The sequence below is a fragment of the Capra hircus genome, chromosome 26 (genome assembly GCF_001704415.2).
Source record: "Capra hircus breed San Clemente chromosome 26, ASM170441v1, whole genome shotgun sequence".
NCBI classification, from domain to species: Eukaryota; Metazoa; Chordata; class Mammalia; order Artiodactyla; family Bovidae; genus Capra; species Capra hircus.
Window position 1 is genome coordinate 43604211 of NC_030833.1, and position 26636 is coordinate 43630846.

The 26636-nt window shown below is 38.1% G+C and overlaps 1 protein-coding gene across 4 annotated transcripts in view; it reads left to right on the forward strand.

The window, feature by feature from the left end:
* The window catches only part of PRKG1 (protein kinase, cGMP-dependent, type I), a 1377467-nt gene that overhangs the window by 475148 nt on the left and 875683 nt on the right, over positions 1-26636 (forward strand). For all 4 annotated transcript variants that reach the window (XM_018041139.1, XM_018041140.1, XM_018041138.1 and 1 more), the window contains exon 3: positions 15955-16068. In XM_018041139.1, coding sequence (XP_017896628.1) covers positions 15955-16068 — 114 coding nt within the window. The remainder of the gene's footprint in view (positions 1-15954; positions 16069-26636) is intronic.

Genomic DNA, 26636 nt, shown 5'->3' on the forward strand with positions numbered 1-26636 from the left:
AGAATTTGCAGGAAAAGAGAAGACAATGTAAATTAAAAACCAAAACAAACACCATTCTTGCTGGTTGGAATACTTGTTAAAGCGTAACATTATAGATTCTGTCTCATTGTTTGTCAACTGAAGTCAAATGACTCCATGGACATCTGGTTTACCTCTCATGGTAGACTGTTAACTTGCTAATGTATCTTTGGCCATAGGAAGGAAAGAGGAGTGGTAGCTCTTCTAGCACAAATCCAGTAAGATAAAGGAAGACATATTAGATATACTGCTTATATGGAAACTATAAAAATAGAAGCTTTATCTTGAATGTTAAAAAAAACCCCACACACTTTGCCTTAATACATTTTTGTTACTCACCCTTCTAATCTATTACACCCAACTAACTGTATTCCAGACACAGGACTGGAAAAGGTCAGTTTTCATTCCAGTCCCAAAGAAGGGCAATGCCAAAGAATTTTCAAACTATTGCAAAACTGCACTCATTTCACATGCTAGCAAGGTAATGCTCAAAATCCTTCAAGCTAGGTTTCAAAAGTACCTGAACAGCAAACTTCCAGATGTACAAGCTGGATTCAGAAAAGGCAGAGGAACCAGAGATCAAAATGCTGCTGTTCATTGGATTATAAGGATTTATGCCAGCATGCCCAAACTCTCAGGACTGTTGTAGTCAATGCCCTGACTTTGTGGCAGGCCACTGTCAACCCACGCCTCTGCCAGAGCCTCCTGGACACTCAAAGGAAAGTCAAGCTCAGTCTCTTCTGGGGTCACTGCTCCTTTCTCCTCTGTCCTGGTGCACATAAGGTTTTCTTGTGCCCTCCAAGAGTCTGTTACTTTAGCCCTGTGGAAGTTCTGCAATGAAATCCTACTGACCTTCCAAGTCAAATTCCCTGGGGGTTCTCAGTCCCTTCACCAGAACCCCAGATTGGAAAATCTGTTGTGGGCCCTACAACTTTTGCAACAGTGTGAGAACTTCCTTTGTATAACTGTTCTCCAGTTTGTGGGTGGTCTGTTTGGCAGCTCTATAGTGGAATTAATGACGACTTCCTCCAAGAGGACTAAACCAAATCTGTGTTTAAACAGTGGAAGTGACAAATAGATTCAAGAGATTAGATCTGACAGACAGAGTACCTGAAGAACTTTGTACAGAGGTTTGTAACATGGTACAGGAGGCAGTGATCAAACCCATCCCCAAGAAAACAAATGCGCTAAAGCAACACAGTTGTCTGAGGAGGCCTTACAAATAGAGGAGAAAAGAGAGAAGCGAAAGGAAAGAAGAGGAAAGATATACTCATTTTAATGCAGAGTTCCAGAGGATAGCAAGGAGAGATAAGAAAGCCTTCTTAAGTGAACAATACAGAGGAATAGAGGAAAACAATAGGATGGGGAAGACTAGAGATCTCTTCAAGATTTTTAGAGATACTAAGGGCATGTTTCATGCAAAGATGGGCACAATAAAGGATAGATTGTATGGAAGTAACAGAGCAGAAGATATTAAGAAGAGATGGCAAGAACATACAGAAGAACTATACAAAAAAGATCTTCATGACCCAGGTAACCATGATGGTGTCATCACTCACCTAGAGCCAGACATTCTGGAATGTGAAGTCAAGTGGGCCTTAGAAAGCATCACTAAGAACAAAGCTAGTGGAGGTGATGGAATTCCAGTTGAGCTATTTCAAACCCTGGAAGATGATGCTGTGAAAGTGCTGCACTCAATATGCCAGCAAATTAGGAAAACTCAGCAGTGGCCACAGGACTGGAAAAGATCAGTTTTCATTCCAATTCCAAAGAAGGGCAATGCCAAAGAACGTTCGAACTACCTACAATCTCACTCATTTCACATGCTAGCAAAGTAATGCTCAAAGTTCTCCAAGCGAGGCTTCAGAGTACGTGAAACAAGAACTTCCAGATGTTCAAGTTGGATTGAGAAAAGGCAGAGAAACCAGAAGCCAAATTGCCAACATCCAGTAGGTCATAGAAAGCAAGACAGTTCCAGAAAAACATCTACTTCACCTTCATTGTGCAAAAGTTTTGACTGTGTGGATCACAGTAAACTGGACTATTCTTCAAGAGATGGGAATACGATACCACCTTACCTTACTTACCTGCCTCCTGCAAAACATGTATTCAAGTCAAGAAGCAATAGTTAGAGCTGGACATGGAACAACAAACTGGTTCAAAATGGAAAAGGAGTACGTCAAGCCTACATATTGTCACCCTGCTCATTTAACTTATATGTAGAGTACATCATGTGAAATGCCAGGCTGGATGAAGCTCAAGCCAGAAACAAGACAGCTGGGAGAAATATTAATAACCTCAGATATGCAGATGATGTCACCCTTATGGCAGAAAGTGAAGAGGAACTAAATAACCTCTTGATGAAGGTAAAAGAGGAGAGTGAAAAAGCTAATTGAAAACTCAACATTCAAAAACCAAAGATCATGGCATCCAGTCCCATCACTTCATGGCCAATAGATGGGGAATCAATATTTCTCCCAGCTGTCTTGTTTCTGGCTTGAGCTTCATCCAGCCTGGCATTTCACATGATGTACTCTACATATAAGTTAAATGAGCAGGGTGACAATATGTAGGCTTGACGTACTCCTTTTCCAATTTTGAACCAGTTTGTTGTTCCATGTCCAGCTCTAACTATTGCTTCTTGACTTGAATACATGTTTTGCAGGAGGCAGGTAAGTAAGGTAAGGTGGTATCGTATTCCATCTCTTGAAGAATAGTCCAGTTTACTGTGATCCACACAGTCAAAACTTTTGCACAATGAAGGTGAAGTAGATGTTTTTCTGGAACTGTCTTGCTTTCTATGACCTACTGGATGTTGGCAATTTGGCTTCTGGTTTCTCTGCCTTTTCTCAATCCAACTTGAACATCTGGAAGTTCTTGTTTCACGTACTCTTGAAGCCTCGCTTGGAGAACTTTGAGCATTACTTTGCTAGCATGTGAAATGAGTGAGATTGTAGGTAGTTCGAACGTTCTTTGGCATTGCCCTTCTTTGGAATTGGAATGAAAACTGATCTTTTCCAGTCCTGTGGCCACTGCTGAGTTTTCCTAATTTGCTGGCATATTGAGTGCAGCACTTTCACAGCATCATCTTCCAGGGTTTGAAATAGCTCAACTGGAATTCCATCACCTCCACTAGCTTTGTTCTTAGTGATGCTTTCTAAGGCCCACTTGACTTCACATTCCAGAATGTCTGGCTCTAGGTGAGTGATGACACCATCATGGTTACCTGGGTCATGAAGATCTTTTTTGTATAGTTCTTCTGTATGTCTTCATCTCTCTTAATATCTCTCTCTGTTATTCATACAATCTATCCTTTATTGTGCCCATCTTTGCATGAAACATGCCTTAGTATCTCTAAAAATCTTGAAGAGATCTCTAGTCTTCCCCATCCTATTGTTTTCCTCTATTCCTCTGTATTGTTCACTTAAGAAGGCTTTCTTATCTCTCCTTGCTATCCTCTGGAACTCTGCATTAAAATGAGTATATCTTTCCTCTTCTTTCCTTTCGCTTCTCTTCTTTTCTCCTCTATTTGTAAGGCCTCCTCAGACAACTGTGTTGCTTTAGCGCATTTGTTTTCTTGGGGATGGGTTGATCACTGCCTCCTGTACCATGTTACAAACCTCTGTACAAAGTTCTTCAGGTACTCTGTCTGTCAGATCTAATCTCTTGAATCTATTTGTCACTTCCACTGTTTAAACACAGATTTGGTTTAGTCCTCTTGGAGGAAGTCGTCATTATTCCACTATAGAGCTGCCAAACAGACCACCCACAAACTGGAGAACAGTTATACAAAGGAAGTTCTCACACTGTTGCAAAGTTGTAGGGCCACAACAGATTTTCCAATCTGGGGTTCTGGTGAAGGGACTGAGAACCCCCAGGGAATTTGACTTGGAAGGTCAGTAGGATTTCATTGCAGAACTTCCACAGGGCTAAAGTAACAGACTCTTGGAGGGCACAAGAAAACCTTATGTGCACCAGGACAGAGGAGAAAGGAGGCAGTGACCCCAGAAAGACTGAGCTTGACTTTCCTTTGAGTGTCCAGGAGGCTCTGCAGAGGCGTGGGTTGACAGTGGCCTGCCACAAAGTCAGGGGCATTGACTACAACAGTCCTGAGAGTTGGGCATGCTGGCATAAATCCTTATAATCCAATGAACAGCAGCATTTTGATCTCTGGTTCCTCTGCCTTTTCTGAATCCAGCTTGTACATCTGGAAGTTTGCTGTTCAGGTACTTTTGAAACCTAGCTTGAAGGATTTTGAGCATTACTTGCTAGCATGTGAAATGAGTGCAGTTTTGCAATAGTTTGAAAATTCTTTGCATTGCCCTTCTTTGGGACTGAATGAAAACTGACCTTTCCAGTCCTGTGTCTGGAATACAGTTAGTTGGGTGTAATAGATTAGAAGGGTGAGTAACAAAAATGTATTAAGGCAAGTGTGTGGGTTTTTTTTAACATTCAAGATAAAGCTTCTATTTTTATAGTTTCCATATAAGCAGTATATCTAATATGTCTTCCTTTATCTTACTGGATTTGTGCTAGAAGAGCTACCACTCCCTCTTTCCTTCCTATGGCCAAAGATACATTAGCAAGTTAACAGTCTACCATGAGAGGTAAACCAGATGTCCATGGAGTCATTTGACTTCAGTTGACAAACAATGAGACAGAATCTATAATGTTACGCTTTAACAAGTATTCCAACCAGCAAGAATGGTGTTTGTTTTGGTTTTTAATTTACATTGTCTTCTCTTTTCCTGCAAATTCTGGGCCATTAGTGACAGTTATTAATACCATGCTAAGATTCTATGAGGAATCTAGATAAAGAACCTCTGGCTAATTGAATAATCTTTTTCTGCATTAAGCATCTCTGCAGAATTTTGCTCTTTAGGGACCTCATTTCAGAATATTCTAAAGTACATAAGGCTGGCTGCTTTTTGATTACAAGAAAACAAATTATATAAAAAGAATTTAATAAACATTTTTTGATTCATTAATGCATGTGTATTTTTTAACACATTAAATAATACCTAACAATGTATCTATCAACTGCCATGAGTTTGAGTGGAAAGTATAGTTTTTAAGATTTCTGAAACAGCTATTATATAAAATATAGCTTTTATTTGTGACAAAGTCACAAGAAACTGTTAATGCTTGTATGGCCTATTACTATGGAAATGCTACATTTTTACAGAGGTCAGTAAAAGCCAAAGATTATACACACACACACACACACACACACGTGCATACATATATCAGTTCAGTTCAGTCACTCAGTCATGTCCGACTCTTTGCGACCCCATGAACTGCCAGCACGCCAGGCCTCCCTGTACATCACCAATATTAGGTTTATATGTATGTATGTGTGAGTATATATACATATATATATATTTATGTGTGTGTATATCTATATATATATATAGAAATATCTCTATATTTCTATATATATATAGATATAGATATAATCTATTAGGTTAAGAACTTTTGAGCTGGACCATGAAGTTTGATTAAAGAGACTGACAAAGACAAAGATTCAGTGTCGGGTTTATTTAGGAAAGGTCCTAGTTTGTGGGAAGACTAGATATACAGCACCAGGAATTTGATTTCGACTCTATCAAAACTACTGTAAATTTCATAGCAGAGGGATATTTTATGAGAAGAGTATCAGGGAAAATGATTCTAATATCCTTTGCTGGTTTGTTTGGTGGCAAAGAATCGAGAAAAGGAGCTCTATGTTAGTTGTGAACAAAGGCTTAGGAAAGGTTTCTACTTAGGGAATAAATATAATTGAGTAGATTAAGTATGCTGACAGTAAGAAGGATTTATAGTCATTGATCTCACTACTGAATGATGATTTTGGTGGTGTTAGTCATTCAGTGAAGTTGGGAAGGGATTGACGGTAATTTGAGAAGGAAAACGAGGTCATGCTTGATGAAAAATGTTGGTGTGAGTGTCCTAACGGGAGTAGGAGAAAGGCTGTTTGAAAAACAATGGAGGTCAAATCATCTGAATGTTCAACATTCTCAAGGGCTAATATGATCCCATATATGGCGTTAATGGTCAGTCTTAAAACTGAGCCATTACTATGTGCCTGTGGTAAGTCCTTGTTATTTTATAATTTACATTCCATATGATTTACTAATTTAAGATATTCAGTGGCTTTTATTAATAGTATTTTTTATAATGTGTGCATCCATCACCAGAGCCAAATTTAGAACATTTTCATTATTGTAAAACAAATGTTGTAACCCCTACACCATCATACCACAGTCCTTCATCTCTCCCAGCCATTAGCAACTAGTCATCTACGTTCAGTTCCCCATAAATTTGCCTGTTCTGGACATTAAGTATAAATGGAACCAGACTTGGGTCTACTCATCTACAGCACCATAAAGCCAGGTTGTGGCAAAGGAAAGCACGATGTTTATTGCCAGGCAAAAAGCAAGAAGAATGGGCAGCTAATTGGTGAAAGACCCAAACTCCCTGGTGGCAACATTTGGGATGAGGGAGGCAGGGTGCATGGCTTTCTTCTAGTTCCAGTCAGTCTAGGGTCTCTGTCCTCCCCATCAGCATCTTCCACCTAGGTAAGGGTCTTAGTTTCTGCAGGACAGCTCGAAGGTATACACTAGATTGTTACGTATATCCTTTGAGGGGGAGCTAGGACTCTGCTTAGTGCTGAACTGTCGTTTAAGGTCTCATTACTTTTATTGTTTGACTGCTTTTCCTTTGTTTCTTCATTCCCTTGCTTTCCTAATCATTAACTGCTTGAGTTTACTCTCTTGGAAACTAGGAGAAATGGAAAACATAGAGCGGCTTTTGTACTCAGGAGGGCCCCACAGGGTCCTGCTTGGTTTCAGTTATATGTGGTCCTAATCACTTGCTTCTTTCAGTTAGCATGTTTTCAAGGTTGATCCATACAGTAGCCTGAGTCAGTACTTCATTCTTTACTATGGCTTGACAGAATTCCACATTTTGTTTACCCGTGTATCAACTGATAAAATTCTCTTACTGCAAGACTTGAATTTGCCATTTCCCCTGACTGCCATCTAGAGGGGTGTTCTGCAGTTTTATTCCACCTTCAGTTTAACTTGTTAAAATATTATCCTGGTTTCAGCTTATTTTGTTCTCAGTGATACACGAGGACAAAGTTCATTTTCTTTGTGTTGGGAATAACTTTCAAGCCACATCTTCTCATTCCTAACCTGTTCCAGGCCATTTGAACAACTGCTTTTGAGAGAGTAAGTTCTTTTTTTTTTTTATTTTTTAATACCTGTTCAGAGTATTTTTCAGGCTGTGTGGTTCTCCTTTGTTTTTTGTCTGCTTTTTAAAAATGTGAAGATAGGCGAGTGCTTGCTGTATGCTCTAGAGAATCATAATTACTTTAAAGGGGGTAGAAATACAAATGTCACATCAAGAGTAATCTAAGCTATGAAATAAAAATTTGCATTGTGAGAAATGTATTGTACTGCTGGGTAAAGTAAGTTACAGTTCAAAAATACTTTTACCAAGTAGAGTGGGAGGTTGACCCTTTTTTATTACAGTTGATCCTTTAGCAAGCATAAATTAATCCAAGTAAAAGTTGTGATTGTCCCTCTCATATCTGTGGTTTTGGGTGAAGAAGAAATGGATAGCTTTATTGCTTTGCCCAGCAAAGGGGGAGACAGCAGGTTCCTGCCCTTGAAAACTGTGTATTCAAGCCCAGAAGGATTTCTTAAGGAGTTTATAGCAGAGGTTCAAGGGCAGAGTTGTTGATCAGATTAGGTATGTGCAGGGTTTGCACTCCTTTATTCTGGTCTCAGATAATCTCTTGACGAGCTCTCTGGTGCCTTTAGTCTGGTCTCAGGTGGTCTTGGAATGAAAAATGCTAACTCTGCTTGTTGGAGGGTTTAGTTTGTAAAGAACACAAAGATATTGTTATGTGTATCTTTGAGGTGGAACCAGGACTCTGCCCCAAGGCTACACTATTGTTTCTTGACTGCTCTTGTCTCTGCATCTACTCCCTTCCCTGATTAATTCCTCACACCTGCCCTTTGGGAATCAGGGAAGATCATGGAGGCTGGAATCCTACAAACAAGAAATGAGGTTCATGGAAAGGCTTCTATGCCCAGCAGCCCCACAGATTCCTGCTCCATGTCGATAGTACTGAAGTTTTCACTATTGAAAAATGTCCACATCTAAGTGGACCCATGCAGTTCAAACCTGAATTGCTCAAGGGTCAGCTGTACTGTTTTTCCTTCTTCTGGACTCCATGGGCAGTATAAAACAAAATCCTCAGGCTTCCCTAAAGCATGATCACCCCAGTGGTCATTTTCACTAACACTCCCATTTATTCACTCATGAGAATTTTCTAATCTATTTACAGCCAGTCACTGCAGGATTAAATGACTGGCCCTTCAATTAGTTTAGTGGATACTAATATGTGTAGAGAGCTTGATCACACACCAAACGCTGACATAAATTTCACATATTAATTCTGTGAAGCAGGTAGTTGTTCCCATTGCCCTGGTGTAGAAACTGAATGTCTAAAGGTCTGACATGTCAAGAGCAGTGAGAACCAGAATATTAGTTTAGAACTTGTGATTTCAGAATTCTTTTTCTGCCTCCTGAGAGCCATTAAAAGGTAGTAGGTGAATTTAGATAAAGGAGACATAATCTGATTGAAGCAACATCATTCTGGTCACAGTGAATTCTTTTCTAACCTTCCTAGCCTTAGGTGAAATTGGATTAAGCACCGATTTCACATCCTGTGAAAAGACTGATGTCCTCCCCTCAAATATCTGCCAATTTCTGAGTCCTTAGTTTCTTATGACTACACAATTTACATAGATACTGTAGGGTTTCCTGCTTTCCAGCTCCCCATTATCACTCACTCTTCATTTCCTTGCTTTTCTGTTTATTGATGTATCCAAGCAGTGGATCTTTCCTCAAGCTTTTATCTTCCTCCAAGGCCTTTACACAGGAAATTAGTGTGAAGCAGATTAATTTGGAGAGAAATGTAGGGCAGTAATTCTGGCAACAACTAACTGAATATTGTACGTTAGACATCCCTCCTACTAAAAATCTTGAAGCCTCTCTCAACATGAAGCTTTCCTGCCTGCCCCTTTCTCTGAAATCTCCAGTTTCTTGCTCATGTTTTTCTTTTTATTGCCTCTGCTCATCTATCACTCTTCTCCTTTCCACTCCTGAATCTTATGAACCAAAACCTTGAACCCTGCTTCTTTTTTCCTTAAAACAGCTTATCAAAGTATTTTTTCTTTAAAAAGAAGTACAGTTTCCTCAAGAACTATTTTTTAACCTATGTATTTTTATCTTGGCACATGCATTATCTAATTATCAAAACCTATTAAGTTCTATTATACCTAATTTTTAGTGAGATAATTGACACATAGAGAGTTAAATAACTTATCCCAGATCTTTTAACCATTCAGCAGTAGAGTCAGAACCTGATAGTCTCAAGTGTGCCTGGAAAAATGCTGATGTCACTCTAACATCAGCGGGATACTCTTGTAAGTCTTGCTTCAAAAATTTTTATAATCATTTCTATTTCAGGTGACATCTGCTGGGGAAAATAAGTCAGTAAAGTAGCTTTGCGTGTTTATTCTAATTCTATTCTAATAGCGACATGGATTACTTAAATATTGCAACCTGGTGCTAGCCTTTTTTTAGCTTGCAATTTATATCTGGTAGAGATTCTTTTTTTAGGTGGAAGTCAAAATTGTCCCTTTGAAGGCAGAGCATTTTGTACACATGTGGACATAGTTCATTTCAGAGTTTCTCAACGTTGGCCCTGCTTGCATTCTCGCACTGAATAATGCTTGCTTGTAGGGGCTGCCATGTGTATTGGAGAATGTTGAGTGATGTTCCTCTACTCTCTAGATGCCAGAAGAACCTCCTTAGTTCCAAAACTTTCATAGAACCAAACAAATATCTCCAGATGTTTCCAAATAGCCTCTAGGGTTAAAAGTGACCCCATTTGAGAACCATTGTGTTAGGTCCAAAAGTCTCCCCAACTGAATACTATTACATAAGAAACACAGAAATCATATGATGCATCCCCACAGGTCTGACACTGATCATAGTGTTTGTCACGTGCTAAAGGAACTACAGACATGGCCATTCATCGGTTAGACTAATGAGGTGCTCATGTATCATGGAAGTAATAGAACAAAAATACATTGTGAATGGCAAGAATTGAGCTTAATAAACTTGAGACAGTCAAATTATCTATTCAACTCTTGTTATTTAGGGAATGATTAGACTACTTCCTATTTCTTCCCTATGTGTGAATATCTCTGATCTGTCCTGTCTTTGGTTTTCTTCATCACTAGAAGTTGAATTAGTCCACTGATATTTATCTAGTGCCTTTGGAGTACTTTAAAGTGCTAGGATTTCAAAACATAAGATGTAGAAAGATTATGGAATCATCATGCTTGTCTTGTGAAGTCTTTCCAGAGTTCTGTTCATGTCTGGTCAATGGCTGAGTCATCTACAGTAGGTTTAGTCAGTTCTTACTCCTTAAATATCTCTAAGGACAGAAATGCTGTAATGTAATTTGCTCATTCCAGACTTTCATTCTGCTGGTTCAGATGATTTTCTGTATCCGGCTTGGTTAAATTTCATTCCCTTTCCTCCTGTAGGTTTCCTTTGTGGATATGCGCATATGCCCTAAGACCTCATAGAAAGTGAAAGTGAAAAGTTGCATCCTACTCATTGTAACCACATAGACTATACGGACCATGGGATTCTCCAGGCCAGAATACTGGAGTGGGTGCCCGTTCCCTTCTCCAGGGGATCTTCCCAACCCCCATCTCCTACATTGCAGGCAGATTCTTTACCAGCTGAGCCACAGGGAAGCCCAAGAATCAGAGTTAGAAGCCAAAACAAAAATGAGTTTCACGTTTATTAATGTGCATGTTAACCTCTCTCTCTTTTTCCTTTTAGTTCCTGTAAGTGAGATTTTTAGTTCTAGATACATCACTTATGTTTTTGATTCTCTGATTATTAAGTACACCGGTATTGATTTTATTTCATATTCAATATGTATTACAATCAATTGTAATTTAGTGTAATGAAAAATTGGATCTAATGTATTTATAGCAGTCATGACCAGAAGGGAAACCAGATTTTTCTAACTGAAAGAGAAAACAGAGGTCTTCACTCATGTAGCTTCAACCTCGACAAGCCTCTTATACCTCAGACTAAGTTTCATTCCATTTGGATGGCTAGTACTTTTGTGCTTCTAGCAAGAATCTCTATGATTATGTAAGAAAAGTGACTCCTGTGAATGGGAAGCTTGCCCCCATGTAAAGCATCAGAAGGATGTGAGGATGTGATGGTTACAGAAACTGTGAAAACACAGATAGTTTAGGGAAGAGGTCACTTCTGTTTAGCTCTTTCTCTCGCTTTCTCTTATCTTTAATCTCTAATGTGTGTGCATGCTAAGTGGCTTCAGTCCTGTCCAACTCGCTGAGACCCTATGGACTGTAGCTCAGCAGGCTTCTCCATGGGATTCTCCAGGCGAAATACTGGCGTTGGGCTTCCATTCCTTCTCCAGGGGATCTTCTTGACCCGGGGATGGAACCTTAGTCTCTTTTGTCTCCTGCATTGGCAGGTGGGTTCTTTAACACTAGCGCCACCTGGGAAGCCCAATCTTTAATAAGATGCTGGTAAACCAAAAACAAACAAACAAAAACTAAAGTAAACTCACCTAATAGTAAATACTAAAACAGGGCAATTTTTCACAAACTTTTGTTAAATTTCCAAACAATGATTTCCAATCCAAATTAACACCTCATCAAAAGAACAGGAGCTCAGGTCCAGAGAGACCATATCCTTTTGGACTTGAAATCAAGCTTAAACAGAAAACTGATAAGGTGCTGACCCACTGCCCTTCTTTAATTTGAGAATAAATTACCATCTAATAGTGAGACTGTCTTTTTCCTTCTTGCTGCTGCTACTGCTGCTGCTAAGTCACTTCAGTCATGTCCGACTCTGTGCAACCCCATAGACGGCAGCCCACCAGGCTCCCCCATCCCTGGGATTCTGCAGGCAAGAACGCTGGAGTGGGGTGCCATTGCCTTCTCCAGTGCATGAAAGTGAAAAGTGAAAGTGGAGTCGCTCAGTCCTGTCCGACTCTTCACGACCCCATGGACTGCAGCCTACCAGGCTCCTCCGCCCATGGGATTTTCCATGGCAAGAGTACTGGAGTGGGTTGCCATTGCCTTCTCCATTTATACTGACTTAAAGAAGACATATGTAAATGACTGACAAGACGTATTCTTAAGGAAGATTATCTAAGACTATCATCTGCCCCTAGAAAGGAGAAGGCTTTTCCCTTTAGTTAGCCCAGAGTAGCCTTAATGAGTTCTACTTTCTTCCACAAGTGACCGCACTCCTAACCTAAAATGACAAGGCAAGTTCAATATAGTAGTATTCTTAATCCATCGATGAAGCAGAGTAAGTTCTAAACATTCTCATCACAACGGGGGAAAAAAAACCAACAACTGTATTTGTGAGATGACATATGTTAACTAAACTTATGGTAGTAATCTTCTCATAACATATGCATATCTTCTCCTAGAGAAAATATACCCATGCTGATCACAGCACCGCTCAGCCATCACAATGTTAAATGTTCCTGTTGAATATATCAGCCATAGAAACCCTCATGAGAGAATACATAATGTAAAGACTGTGTTCTCAAACCTACAACATCATAAAAATATTAGACAATGAAGGAGATGGAAGATCTTGTCTAGATGGGACCTTTGATAGAACAACTGTCTCCCTTTAATGACCAATCAAGCTGTCCTGCATGTTCCAACCAAGATTATTAGAACTCAGCACAGAGTATTCATAATTAGCTTATTGCCAACCATTCTGTCTCAGCCTGCCAGTAATAAATCTCTAAACTGATCGGTCTTATTTGTGAAAGTCCTTATGGCCCCAAACTACAGATTAGTTGAAAAAAAATGCTGATAAAGTCGGGAGACTCTGGGTCTTCTTGTAAATTCAATACCTTCTTTTATTTATAGAAACTACTGATTCTTATTAAAAAAAAAAAAGTATGGGCTTTCCAGGTGGTGCTAGTGGTAAAGAACCTGCCTGCCAATGCAGGAGACATAAGAGATGAGAATTTGATCCTTGGGTCGGGAAGATCCCCTGGAGGAGGGCATGGCAACCCACCGCAGTATTTTTGCCTGGAGAGTTCCATGTACAGAAGAGTTTGGTGGACTACAGTCCATGGGGTCATAAAGAGTTGGACACAAATGAGCGACTTAGCAGCAGCATGGATTCTTCATTATGGATCTGTTATTACTGACCATCTCCCTGAAGTGGTACATAAATTGTGGTGCCAAAAAGCAAGAGGTAGGTTAATTATTGTTCAGTGTGGCAAAATTTAGGACTTTTGACTCAGCCCATTTTACATCATAAATGGGCCTGTGGTACCTGAAGTAAAATAAAAAGCACACTCAAGTTGCTGTGATAAAGCTTTCAACTATTCGTGCAGGAGTGATATCAAGAGTCAAGTGAAACTATAAATAACCATCAGGCTTTCTTTAATCCAATATTCTAACACCTCTCACACAAACAACTTTAACAGTTTAGCAGAGTTCAGATAAAAATAACTTGAATGTTTCTTCATTTTTCTTTCCTGGTAGAGATAGGGCATAGTAAAAACAATAGCAATATAGTATCACATTTAAAAAAATGAATAAAAAGAACAAGTAGAGAAGATATAAATTAACTACATTTTGGATTATTTTTAGTACCTCAAGTAACAGTCCTCATAGCCTCTAGTCATTGTTGAGTTTAGCCAGGGAAAATAATGGAAAAAGTCTAGAACACTATTAGGAGCTTTTTGTTTTTATTTATTTATTTTTATTAGAGTATAATTGCTTTACAGTGTTGCATTAGTTTCTGCTAACTATCATTAATTATCATTGTGAAGTGACTCACAGTGATGATCTGAGGTAGTTTCATTGAAATGTATTCTTAAAGTTAATATCAAATTATAAGCATAGAAAAACCTCCATACTGGGCCATTTATTGAGGGCTGTAAGCCTCTGCATAAGCGTGCTAAGTATTCTGCCTATTTGACTTTTTCCTTCTTTGTTTCCCCACATCTGTCCCCTCACAACCAAAACAGCCACATACAGGCCCACCTGCTTTCCATGCACCTGGACTCCATTTAAAAGAAATCTTGTTTTTAGACACAGAGGGAAAAAGAAAGGAATGTAAATGAAGAAGAAGCTAAAGACTTTAAGGGAAGTTGATTAGGTGGACATTGGAACCACTGAGTGTATGCAGTAAAATTTGACCATCTTATTTTTCATTTTTTTTAAGTGACCCACTGAGTCTGTATAGTCTAAACTTGGAATTCCTTTGTAAACGTATTGTTACACGTGCCTGCTCAGTCATGCCTGACTCTCTGTGACCTTGTGGACTGTAGCCTGCCAAACTCCTCTCTCCACGGAATTTTCAGGCAAGAATATTGGAGTGGATTGCCACTTCCTACACTATGTAAATGTATAATCACTTCTAGGTTTGCTTCATGGCTGGTGTGCGTGGCACATTGTATCAGGTGTGAATTCAGCTTTTTAAAGTTTTTAAATATATAAGATTTTATCTCACGTATTTGAACAGTTCTGATGCTGGGAGGGATTGGGGGCAGGAGGAGAAGGGTCAACAGAGGATGAGTTTGCTGGATGGCATCACTGACTCGATGGACGTGAGTCTGAGTGAACTCCGGGGGCTGGTGATGGACAGGGAGGCCTGGTGAGCTGCGATTCATGGGGTCGCAAAGAGTCGGACGCAACTGAGCGATTGAACTGAACGGAACTGATGACTTCATAAATATATTATTCGTAGGTAAAACTGGGTCAGTTTTTAAAACGGAAGGAGTAAATGTAAAGCTAAAGCTCTAAAAAGTTAAATATTACAGGAAGCATATAGATTAAAGGGGGTAATTTATGGAGACAATGTATGAAGGCCTGACATTCAGACAAGCTTGGTAGTGTTAATTCTTTTCAGTCACTAGCCACTGCCAAGCATTAGGCTTCCCTTCTGCAGCCTGTGGCTAAGTAACTGGGAAGAGTAATAAAAGGGTAAGATAAAGTATAGAATAGACTGTGTGGCCTTGTTATTTCTTCCCCCAATATATTAGGTGATGAAAGGTTTAGTGTACATAGCTTTGAATTAAAATATCTATATATATATATATTTAAAATTTCCTTCATGAATGGCATTTCTTTACTTTCAGGCACCAATATATAGCCAGTGTACGCTGTTTCCTTAGCTTTTCCTCCTTTAGCGCTTCATTTTCCAAATCTTTTGTGGAACCAACTGTCCCAGTGTCTCTTTCTTTCCCCTCAACCTTGATAATCAGTACTTTGGTTTCCTTACAGTCCATGTTGCAGGGCTGAGAAGCAGATAGAACAGTCTTGGCCAAGTTGGACAAGATGTTTAAAAATAAAAGATACTGTGAGCTGCAACTGAATAAAGCCCAAGGGTCAAAGTAATTTCCCTTTGCATAATAGCTGCCTTACTCAGATGAAAATTCGCAATATGAAGTGTGCTGTAGAAAACACACTCACTCAATTTTTCCTTGCAAATTCAAAATGACTTTAAAATTGGATTACTAGAGTTTTCCACTATCACATTTGGAATAATTTCACATTTTGACTTTTTTATTTCTATCCCTTTTTTTTTGGTGTTTTCTTTTAGTCTCCTTTCCAATCTTATCAATGATGAATTTAAGAAAAGATGATTTAGGACAAGATTTACATTTCTTGCATTGCGTCTTGAGGGTGATTTTGTTTCAGTTGGTAACTGCTTTGTAATTTTGAAAATGAGCCTGGCCCTCCTCTCTCCCATCTTAGAAACGCAACAAATGATAAAACACGAGGGAGAATCAAAATGATATGTTTTCCTTCTTCTTTTTAGATGGTAAGGTTGAAGTTACTAAAGAAGGCGTGAAGCTGTGCACCATGGGTCCTGGAAAAGTGTTTGGGGAGTTGGCTATCCTTTACAACTGTACCCGGACGGCGACCGTCAAAAGTAAGGCTATTTAAAAAAATAAAAAGCCTTTCAGTGTCTTCTTTCCTTTGATCTGTGAAGTGTTAGTTAATATGCCTCTTGATTTTAATCTTTATAATTTTATTAATCTAGCTTCTAATTATTGCTTAGCGATACATTTGATTTTTATCCTAAAGAGTAATTGTTAACATTGAGTTAAATTTTGTTGCTGACTTCTTCAAAGAACCTTGAACTCATAAATTAGCGTTTATAAAATAGCACTCTATGAATTATAATTAAACCGGAGCAAGATGTTGCATTTTCTGCCTTAAAGTCTCAGAATCATATTTAAGTACATTTTATGTATCTGTCTATTTTGGGTTGCTTTCCCCACATAAACTTCACTTATTCATTCAGTGGTTTAGAAAAATTAAGAGGAGAAATGTCTTTCGTCTCATTCAAACCCTGAGTAAGATATCCTGAATTCTAGAATTGCGTCTGAGTATATTCTTGTCTTCAGCTGCTCATCAAGCTGTATATTATAACATTTTTCTTTTCTACTGATTGAGCTTATTTTAAGTCAAGGCAATAAAGCAGCTTGTTTCCCTAATTTTACATGTATGTGTATATATGATTTCTCTAGCAACTTTTATTGCTTGGCAGAAGCAGCTGCAATAGTTAGAAGGAAAAGAAGTTTGTTTTAAATATTCCTTCTTCCTGAGTACAGGATGTAATGAATGTGTAACAGACAGAGCTGGAAGCCAAAGCCGACAATGGAAGGTCCAGAGCATTTTCAGGCAGAAATGTGTATTTAATGTTTGAAAAGTTCTTCTGACATAGTATCCTGTGAATGATTGCAATCACATTACTTTGACTAGGTTGTGTCATTAAAACAATCCCGTTGGCAAGATGACAATTAAATTGTTATTGTTAATTTTATCTGAGCGTCACTGATGGTTTTGTATACTGCTCTTTTCCTCTCAGAAGTATGGCACATAACTGACAATATGACATTAAAACTTGGGTTGTAAAGAACTGAAGAATGCGTGGCCAGCTAGTCGCAAATTCTTACAGGTCTTGTTAGTGAATCACCTTTTTAGTCACTGAAATCGCTGCCACATCAGTGGCAACTGGGGCCCTTATAAAATCAGTCTTTCTTGACATTTTGATTCTTGATGTCTGAGAACACGGAACTCTTTTGATTGATAGGCACTGCCATGTTTTTATTTCATGTGATCATTTAATTATATGACTCAAAGAATAATGAAGCCCAATGAACCATAACAGATTTTGCCAGAACTTAAACTCACTGGGAAAGTGTCTCAACTAGAGAAAAGAGCAGTGGTAACTCCATTAGGTGAACAGATTTTGCTATCATGCTTCATTTTGATGAGAAATATATTGCCTTTAGGGCAAAAATGGGCCATGATAACACCTTTGGATTAAAATAAGCTTTCTCTGAATTGTGAATACTTTTTTCAGGTTTTAAAATACCTAACTGATAAAAAATATTTTTTATATGCTGCTCATTTAATCTAACTAAAGCCTTCCAAAGGCAAACAACTGATAGTAAGATGGTGCTTAATCTTGTGAAATATTAAATTATTATTAAAGAAATACTTTAAACTGAATAGAATATTTAAATGAATTATATAGCCCAAGAAATTTTTTTGTTAAGGTGATTGCTTGGCTTCATGAAAGTCGATTTTCTTATTAAGTTCTTATAAAATGCTGTTCATTTGTACTCGCCTCTGTTGTTCTTTTTTTTTTTTTTTTTTTTATTTTAAAATCTTTAATTCTTACATGCGTTCCCAAACATGAACCCCCCTCCCACCTCCCTCCCCACAACATCTCTCTGGGTCATCCCCATGCACCAGCCCCAAGCATGCTGCACCCTACGTCAGACATGGACTGGCGATTCAATTCTTACATGACAGTATACATGTTAGAATTCCAATTCTCCCAAATCATCCCACCCTCTCCCTCTCCCTCTGAGTCCAAAAGTCCGTTATACACATCTGTGTCTTTTTTCCTGTCTTGCATACAGGGTCGTCATTGCCATCTTCCTAAATTCCATATATATGTGTTAGTATACTGTATTGGTGTTTTTCTTTCTGGCTTACTTCACTCTGTATAATCGGCTCCAGTTTCATCCATCTCATCAGAACTGATTCAAATGAATTCTTTTTAACGGCTGAGTAATACTCCATTGTGTATATGTACCACAGCTTTCTTATCCATTCATCTGCTGATGGACATCTAGGTTGTTTCCATGTCCTGGCTATTATAAACAGTGCTGCGATGAACATTGGGGTACATGTGTCTCTTTCAATTCTGGTTTCCTCAGTGTGTATGCCCAGCAGTGGGATTGCTGGGTCATAAGGTAGTTCTATTTGCAATTTTTAAGGAATCTCCACACTGTTCTCCATAGTGGCTGTACTTGTTTGCATTCCCACCAACAGTGTAGGAGGGTTCCCTTTTCTCCACACCCTCTCCAGCATTTATTGCTTGCAGATTTTTGGATTGCAGCCATTCTGACTGGTGTGAAGTGGTACCTCATGGTGGTTTTGATTTGCATTTCTCTAATAATGAGTGATGTTGAGCATCTTTTCATGTGTTTGTTAGCCATCCATATGTCTTCTTTGGAGAAATGTCTATTTAGTTCTTTGGCCCATTTTTTGCCTCTGTTGTTCTTATGTTTGATAAATTTAAGTAGACATTATGCATCTGTTCAGCAACAAGGCACTAGGTGTTGAATGCAAATTATAATCCTCACTATTTTGGGGTAAGAATTTTATTTATCATTAAAGGGAATGAGCAATGGATCATGTTCTTTAATTCAGACTCATATGTCTCATGTGTGTGAGTGTGTTTGTGTGTGTGTTCATCATGCCCCCTTAAGGTGTGGAGGATGTATTGAGAAGAGTCTATGGTTAATCATGTGCAAATACATCTCTGCATTTATTGGTGCAGAGATTTTGTGCATGCCTAAGGGATGTTATCTATTAACCTCTGAATGTCGTATGAGAATTATAAAGTGTGAATAAAGGTCATTTGTCATTTAGGACCTTTTGTGCCATCTTCTATACTGTCAAGGGAGATTGTCCTTACCAACTGGAGGCTTAAACACTATTTTAAATTTAAGTTATACTCTCAAGCAGATCACTTTATAACTCTAATTAGATTCCATTGTATTAGTTTTATCAAATGACCACAATCAGTGCTATCTCACTCTTTACATGTAATATTTTTTTAGTGTCCTTATTTGGTTTTTCAGATCCACTTGTTTATCAGAATTCAAACTTATGTTATCTCTTATCTATATTTTTTGTAACCATTGTTTTGCCAGTGGTGACCATTTGGAGTAACTTTCAAAATTGATTCATCTACTTGGGTGCAGTAGACTTCTAAGTCTGAGGAAGTTCCCCTTCCTATTTAATCACTTGTCTAGCCTCACGTTTTTCCTTCTCACTTACCTGGCTTTTCCCTCACTTACCTCTTTTCCCCTATTATCACTTTCATGATTGAAAATGTTGATGATCTCTCTTTATCTTTCTCCCTAGATCAGCCTGAGAGCTGCCTAGGATTTTAGTGCATTTTTAATTGCACAGTCATCACAAACTTTAGGTGGCATTCAAGAGCTCCTCAATGTACGGGAGTCTTCTTTTTCACGAGAATAACTTTTTGATATTGTATCAGGCCTTGAATAAATTCCAGTGACTTCCTCTGCTAATGAATGTGACCCAAGCACCTGTGGGTTGGCTTTTTTTTTTAAGTAGGATATGATTTTTTTATATTGAAATATAATGAATGTATAACGTTATATTAGTTTCAGATATACATGATTCAATATGTGAATATACTGCAAAACAATCTCCACAATACCCATCCAGTTAATATCCATCACCATATATCATTACAAAATTTCTTTTCTTGTGATTAGAACTTTTGAGTTCTGCTTTGGTACTAGCTTTTAAATATGCAACATAGTATTAACTCTAGTTACTATGTGTACATTATATCCTCAGGACTTATTTTAAAATTGGAAGTTTGTACCATTTGACCTCTTTGACTCATTCTACCCCCCCTTCACTGCCCGATCCTCAACCTCTGGCAGCCACCAATCTGTTCTCTGTATTTGAAATCTTTTTTTTTTTTTTTTAAGATTCCACATATAAGTGGGATCATAGTGGTGCTTGTCTTTCTCTGTCTGACTTGTTTCGCTTAGCATACTGCCCTCAGTGTTCATCCATGTTGTAGCCCATGGCAGCATTTCCTCCTTCTTTATGACAGTAGTAGTGTTTATATGTACACCTCATTTTCTTTACCTATTCATCAATGGATACACAGGTTATTTCTGTCTTGGCTGTTGTAAATGTTAGTAATGTGGATGTTAACATGTGGGTTCATATCTCTTTGGGTATTAGTGTTGTTTATTTCTTGAATAAATATCCAGAAGTGGAATTGCTGGACCAGAGAGTATTAAGAGTCTTCGTTTTTTGAGAACTTCCATTCTGTTCCCCATAATGGCTACACCGCTTTATGTTCCCACCAAAAATGGATGAGGTTTTCCTTTTCTCCACACCCTTGCCAGCACTTGTTTATTTCTTGTCTGTTTGAAAACAGTCATTCTAACAGGTGAGAGGTGATACCTCACTGTGATTTTGATTTTCATTTTCCTAATGATTAAGTGATGTTGCACATCTGATCATGTGCCTTCTGGCTATCAGCATGTCTTTGGGAAATGTCTATTCAAATGCGCTGGCCACCTTCTAATCAAATTGTTTGTTTTATTTGTTGATATTGTATTGTATGAGTTCTTTATATATTTTGGATATTCAGTTCAGTCCAGTCACTCAGCTGTTTCCGACTCTTTGCAACCCCATGGACTGCAGCATGCCTGGTTTCCCTGTCCATCACCAACTCCCAGAGTTTACTCAAACTCATGTTCATAGCGTCGGTGATGCCATCCAACCATCTCATCCTCTCTCACCTCCTTTTCCTCCTACCCTCAATCTTTTCCAGTATCAGGTCTTTTCAAATGATTCAGTTCTTTGCATCAGGTGGCCAAAGTATTGGAGTTTCAGCTTCAGCATCAGTCCTTCCAATGAGTATTCAGGATTGATACTTCAGGATGGACTGGTTGGATCTCCTTGCAGTCCAAGGGACTCTCAAGAGTCGTCTCCAACACCACAGTTCAAAAGCATCAATTCTTTGGTGCTCAGCCTTCTTCACAGTCCAACTGTCACATCCATACATGACTACTGGAAAAGCCATAGCCTTGACTGGACGGACCTTTGCTGGCAAAGTAATGTCTCTGCTTTTTAATATGTTGCCTAGGTTGATCATAACATTAACTCATCAGATGCATGATTTGAAAGTAATTTCTTTCCCCATCCTGAAGGTTGTCTTTTCATTTTGTTGGCTTTCTTTACTCTGCAGACAGTTTTTAGTTTGATATAGCGACACTTACTGGGTTTTGCTTCTGTTGCTTTTGCCTTTGGTGTTAAATCCAAAGAATCATCTCCCAGACTGATTTCAAGGCATTTACCACTTATGTTTCCTTGTAGGAGTTTTATGGTTTCAAGTCTTACTTTCATGTCTTTAATCCAAAATAGGTATTTTATTAAAGCTACCAATTGACATATGCTCTAAATTATGATTATAAGATTGTTCATAGTAATCCAGCTAAAAGAACTATGGTAGTTTGAAGCAAGCTATTTGTTTTTCACCTGGGAAAAATCTTCTGGGATTCTTCTGAGACTAAATAAAAGTATACCATTTGTTATTATGGTCATACCAGGAGGAAGATCTGATAGCACCAAGAAAAATATTTTTTAGAGCCAAAACCATAGTGATATGGGGGATGGGGTGGGAAATCCATATTATGTTACAGAAAATCTATACTAGTAATCTACTTTTATCTTATAAAACATTGATTCTTCCTCTGAGGAATGAGAATATACAAATATGTAAAAATAGTATTGATAGCATCTAACAGATGCCTTGGATTATTCATGACTTGTGTGCATGTTAAGTCACTTGGTGTGTCTCTTTGTGACACTATGGACTGTAGCCTGCCAGGCTTCTCTGTCCAAAGTGTTCTCCAGGCAAGAATACTGGAGTGGGTTGCCAGTTCTTCCTCCGGGGAATCTTCCCTACTCGTGGATCGAACCCTCACCTCTATGTCGCCTGTATTGGCAGGTGAGTTCTTTACCATTAGTGCCACCTGGGAAGTCCATTCATGCCTTAAATAAGTTCAAGGTTTTTTTTTTTTTAATTGTGATATGAAAATAGTCACTTTAATTGCATATATCCAATTACAAGCATTCCAGATACCATGGGTAGGGAAAAAAATATCAGTTGTTATATTTGATTTCTATAACACCAAACAATGTTGTTTGAATTTCACATTTTTGTCTAAATATTTTAAGATGGTATAAACAAAGGAGCATTTTACCATCCATTTTCAAATGCCATGAAGGATAGGAATTTCTAATATATTCATTCAATACCCATGGCTTACTCAATTCCCATGCCTAGAAGCATATCATTATCATGTTTTTCTAAGTGTCATTCCTGGCTGTGATTTCACCTTCACCACCCTCACAGCTAAGGCAATAGCAATTTACACTCACCCTGGGCCTCTTACCCTATGTCTATGCCCCAGGTTCTCTAAAATCACAAAAATGGAGATGTTACTGGAAACATAGGATGGATGAGGCGCTTATTGAGCAGTGAGAGAGATGGAGTAGTGCATAGCCCGTTTGTACACTAGCATAAAACGTGCCTTATTTTCACCTGGGTTTCTCACAGCCAGTTCTCACAACTACACAAGAATTTTTTGAGGTTTGAACCACATGCTCTTTGCCCAGACTTCAGTTGTACATGAATTTGTATTTTTGCCTGAAGGTGCTGAATTGAAGCTTGTTCCTCTTACTTTGAGTGTTCCACTGAAAGTGCCCCAAACCTTAGCCAATATATAATTCACATAATTCATTCAAAGAGACTCCAATAAAAATCCACGACTAAAAGTTCTCTCTTTGTAGGAAAACATCCTGGTACCAGATTAGGGTGATTACCATATACAAGTTACCTGCAAAATGGCTTTGGTGGGTGTAAAAGCTCTTTTGTGAATGGACTTGGGCAAAATATCTGAATAATTCTTTCTCCTTAGATTATTTATACAAGTATTTTAAAATTCCTCAGTACTACAGTACTAACACAAAAGAACCTTAAATATCCTTACAGGAAATTTGACAAATTGGGACTTGAATAATGAATAACATCTGATTTAATGTAAATACTTTCAACTTTCCATACTTTAACCTTCCTGAGATATTTGTAAAGGGGGGAAGCTGAGCAATTAAGATATTTCACTGTGTCAAAGATGTTTTTAAGAACAAGTTGAAAGGTTTAGATTTTCTGTTTATTTTTGTTTTTAAAATAGAGTTGAGTGTGTGCAGTAAAATGGCTTGTGTTTTCCCTTGCAGGTCTGTTTCAAACACTGCATTATTCAACCTGACTTAAGAAAATCTGCCAACTGTTAAAACCCTAAAAAGATGAATTGGGAAAAAATTAAAAGAATTTGACTCTAATTTCTTGCTCAAATAACTCTATGCACTATAAATGTAATGCCTACACCTCTCAGGTCAACATATGGTGCTTTTTATTGGTAAAGAAATGCAAGGAATGAATGCCAGTTTTATTACTGATATAAAGGAACCTTAGATGAAGCTCTTAGAGTGGCTGTAAACCTTGACAGTTTCCTAAGATGACTATATCAAGAAGTAAGCAATTACATAGCTTTTAGGAAATGCCATTATAGTGTTCCATAAAGCGCCATTTTTATGATAACGATTTTCATGTTATAAAAATGAACCAACATTGTCTGCCAGTACAAGCAGTTGACATGTGTGCAGTTATTACCTGGGGTTTTAATGACCGGGAGCAACCACATACTGTCATGCTCCCTGTGGGCCAGTGCAAAGGCAGAGGAGATAACTGCGTTAATGAGACAGTCTCTGTTTTATCTTCAAGAGGCAGATTAAAAAGATGCATGCTTTGCTTTCTCCCAGCCGGATGAATGCTTTACACCAAGAACCCTGAAGGAGGACACAACATCAACTTAGATGATAAAGACTAGAAATATGACCCTGATTGCAGAAAGAATAGCTCAGTAACTTCCCAGGAGTTGTCGTTATTGTCACCATCCTGGACAATGAAACAAGCAGATGATTATGGCATCATGTTGAAGAAGCAGGTATACTTGTTTAGTGACTTAATTCGATAATCTTCTTCGTAGTATAATTTTCCATCACATTGGTCTATTAAAGAATACTGTGAAAATTAGTAACATAAATCCAATAATCCCTAAGAAATAAATTTCTTTAATAAGGAAAGCAACTCACAAGGTACCAATGATAATATAACAGATGAGCATAAACAAATAGGCCTGCAAAAGCTATTCTGTGCATTCATTAACAGTTATTAAACTAATATCTTTTTCTTTTAGAGGCTGAAGCTCTTTTTCTAGTTTCTTTTGGTGGAAACTTTTATGATTAGAATTGATTTATGATTTATACTTAACTATTTCCAGAAAAAAATCTAAATCTAGTATTGACTCAGCCTGTCAAGTAGGCATATGTTAGCAGTGCTTCTTGGGATAAAAACAAAACCCTCTCACAGTCTAAGGAAGGCACTAGTACTTAATTCCTTCTTGCATGGGAGCATGCTAAATTGCTTCAGTCATGTCTGATTCTTTGAGACCCCGTGGACAATAACCTGCCAGGCTCCTCTGTCCATGGGATTCTCCAGGCAAGAATACTGGAGTGGGTTGCCACACCCTCCTCTGGGGGATCTTCCTGACCCAGGGATCGAACCCGGGTCTCTTATGTCTTCTGCCTTGGCAGACGGGGTCTTTACCACTAATAACACCTGGGAAGCCCCTAATTCCTTCTAAAGGTGGATAAATTTCTCTTTTGTTCCATCCTTTCATTAGTCAATCATTGAATACTTTGTTTCCTATATGGAGTGAATAGTCAGGCTGTAACTGGGGTATTATTATTTTTTAAGAATCATGGGTAGTTTAATAGTAAATTCTATACAATGGGCAAGGAAGGCTGATTTTTTTTTAACTAATTCTATAATCCTGCAGACTTGGTAATTTTCCCACAAAGACCTGCATCATAAAAGAGCTTCCACACAGTACAAAGTTTGTGTGTTTTAGACATATTAAACCCTCATTCATTCATTCATTCCATAATTTGATCAGAGGTGATTTTAGTATTTACTCAACTGATTGAAAGAATAAAAAGAAAAATACTAAGATCAATATTACATATTATGTAATTGTTCTTTAAATCTTTCCTGCATTGAGATGGATTCCCAATGAATGCTCAGTAGTAAAGATGGATAACAAGTGCAATTAACATCATACTAGACTCAGAGATTCGGGGATGGGTGATGGTATGTGTTAACCCCATTTTATTACTGAAGCAACTGGAGACCCAGAGCTAGTTTCAGAGGGAGGGCCAGGAGTTTGACAGAACTTTGATGTGATGTAGCTGCCACAGACCTTAAAATTTGGTCTGTAGTTCCCGTTTCTTTAAAGCAAAAATACATCCATAGGATTATTCCTGTTGGCCTCAGGACTCTCTTTTCATGGAAAGTTACAAAGTAATTACAATTCACAAGTCACAGTTGTTTTATTTTTTAATTTTCAAATTGTAACACATGGACTCACATTAAGTACCTCTGTTATCAAAATAATGAATTGTGTGACATACTAAAGAAAGGATCATGAGCTTAAAATCTTAGAGACACATAATGAACAGTCAAAACCAAGCAAAGGATTTAATTTATGCAGTTCATTGAAATACTTAATGAGTGTTTCATGGAATGAAATTTTATTCAGTATTTGAGACATCACTAAGTAGTTATATATTTTTTCTATAAACCTAATAGTCAATGAATTTCTTTAAAGTAGGAATTATGAATACAGAGCAATTAAAAAAATTGAGCATGAATTAAATAAATTTTAAAAAATATTTTTGCACATTACAAACATATTACAAGGAAAAATATTGAGTCATGTCAAAGGTGCTTGCCTTCGTTTTTCCCTTTAATTTCCTCTGCCTAGAAGAAACGTAATCTCAGCAATTCATTGGTGAATCTGAGATACTTACTGTGTCTATAGGATGTCCTTTGCTGCCTGGATAAATTTCTAAGTAATCATGATGTCTGTGCTTTATGATTCCCAGCCTGTCATTCAGTCATTCTTTAATGTCCTCCTCAAAATACCCTAGTGTAATAGGTGAGCCAGGCTGTTTCTGATTTTTCAGGTGAGAAAATGGTGACAAGATTGTAGAGTCCATTAATGCTAGTTCATTTACAAAGCCTCTGACAAATTTAGGTAGCACTCTTTGGAGAACTTTTGCTATAGGCACCCCTCCTTTCCTCCTTCCCGGTGTGTAGACTTCTGAATCAGGCCTGCAATTTGCCTACTACTCTATGCATAAAATGTGGACTCTTGATTAGGGAACTTCAGATGTTTAGTACAATGTTTATCAAAGTGGTTTATCAAATGGCAACCATCAACATCATTTAGG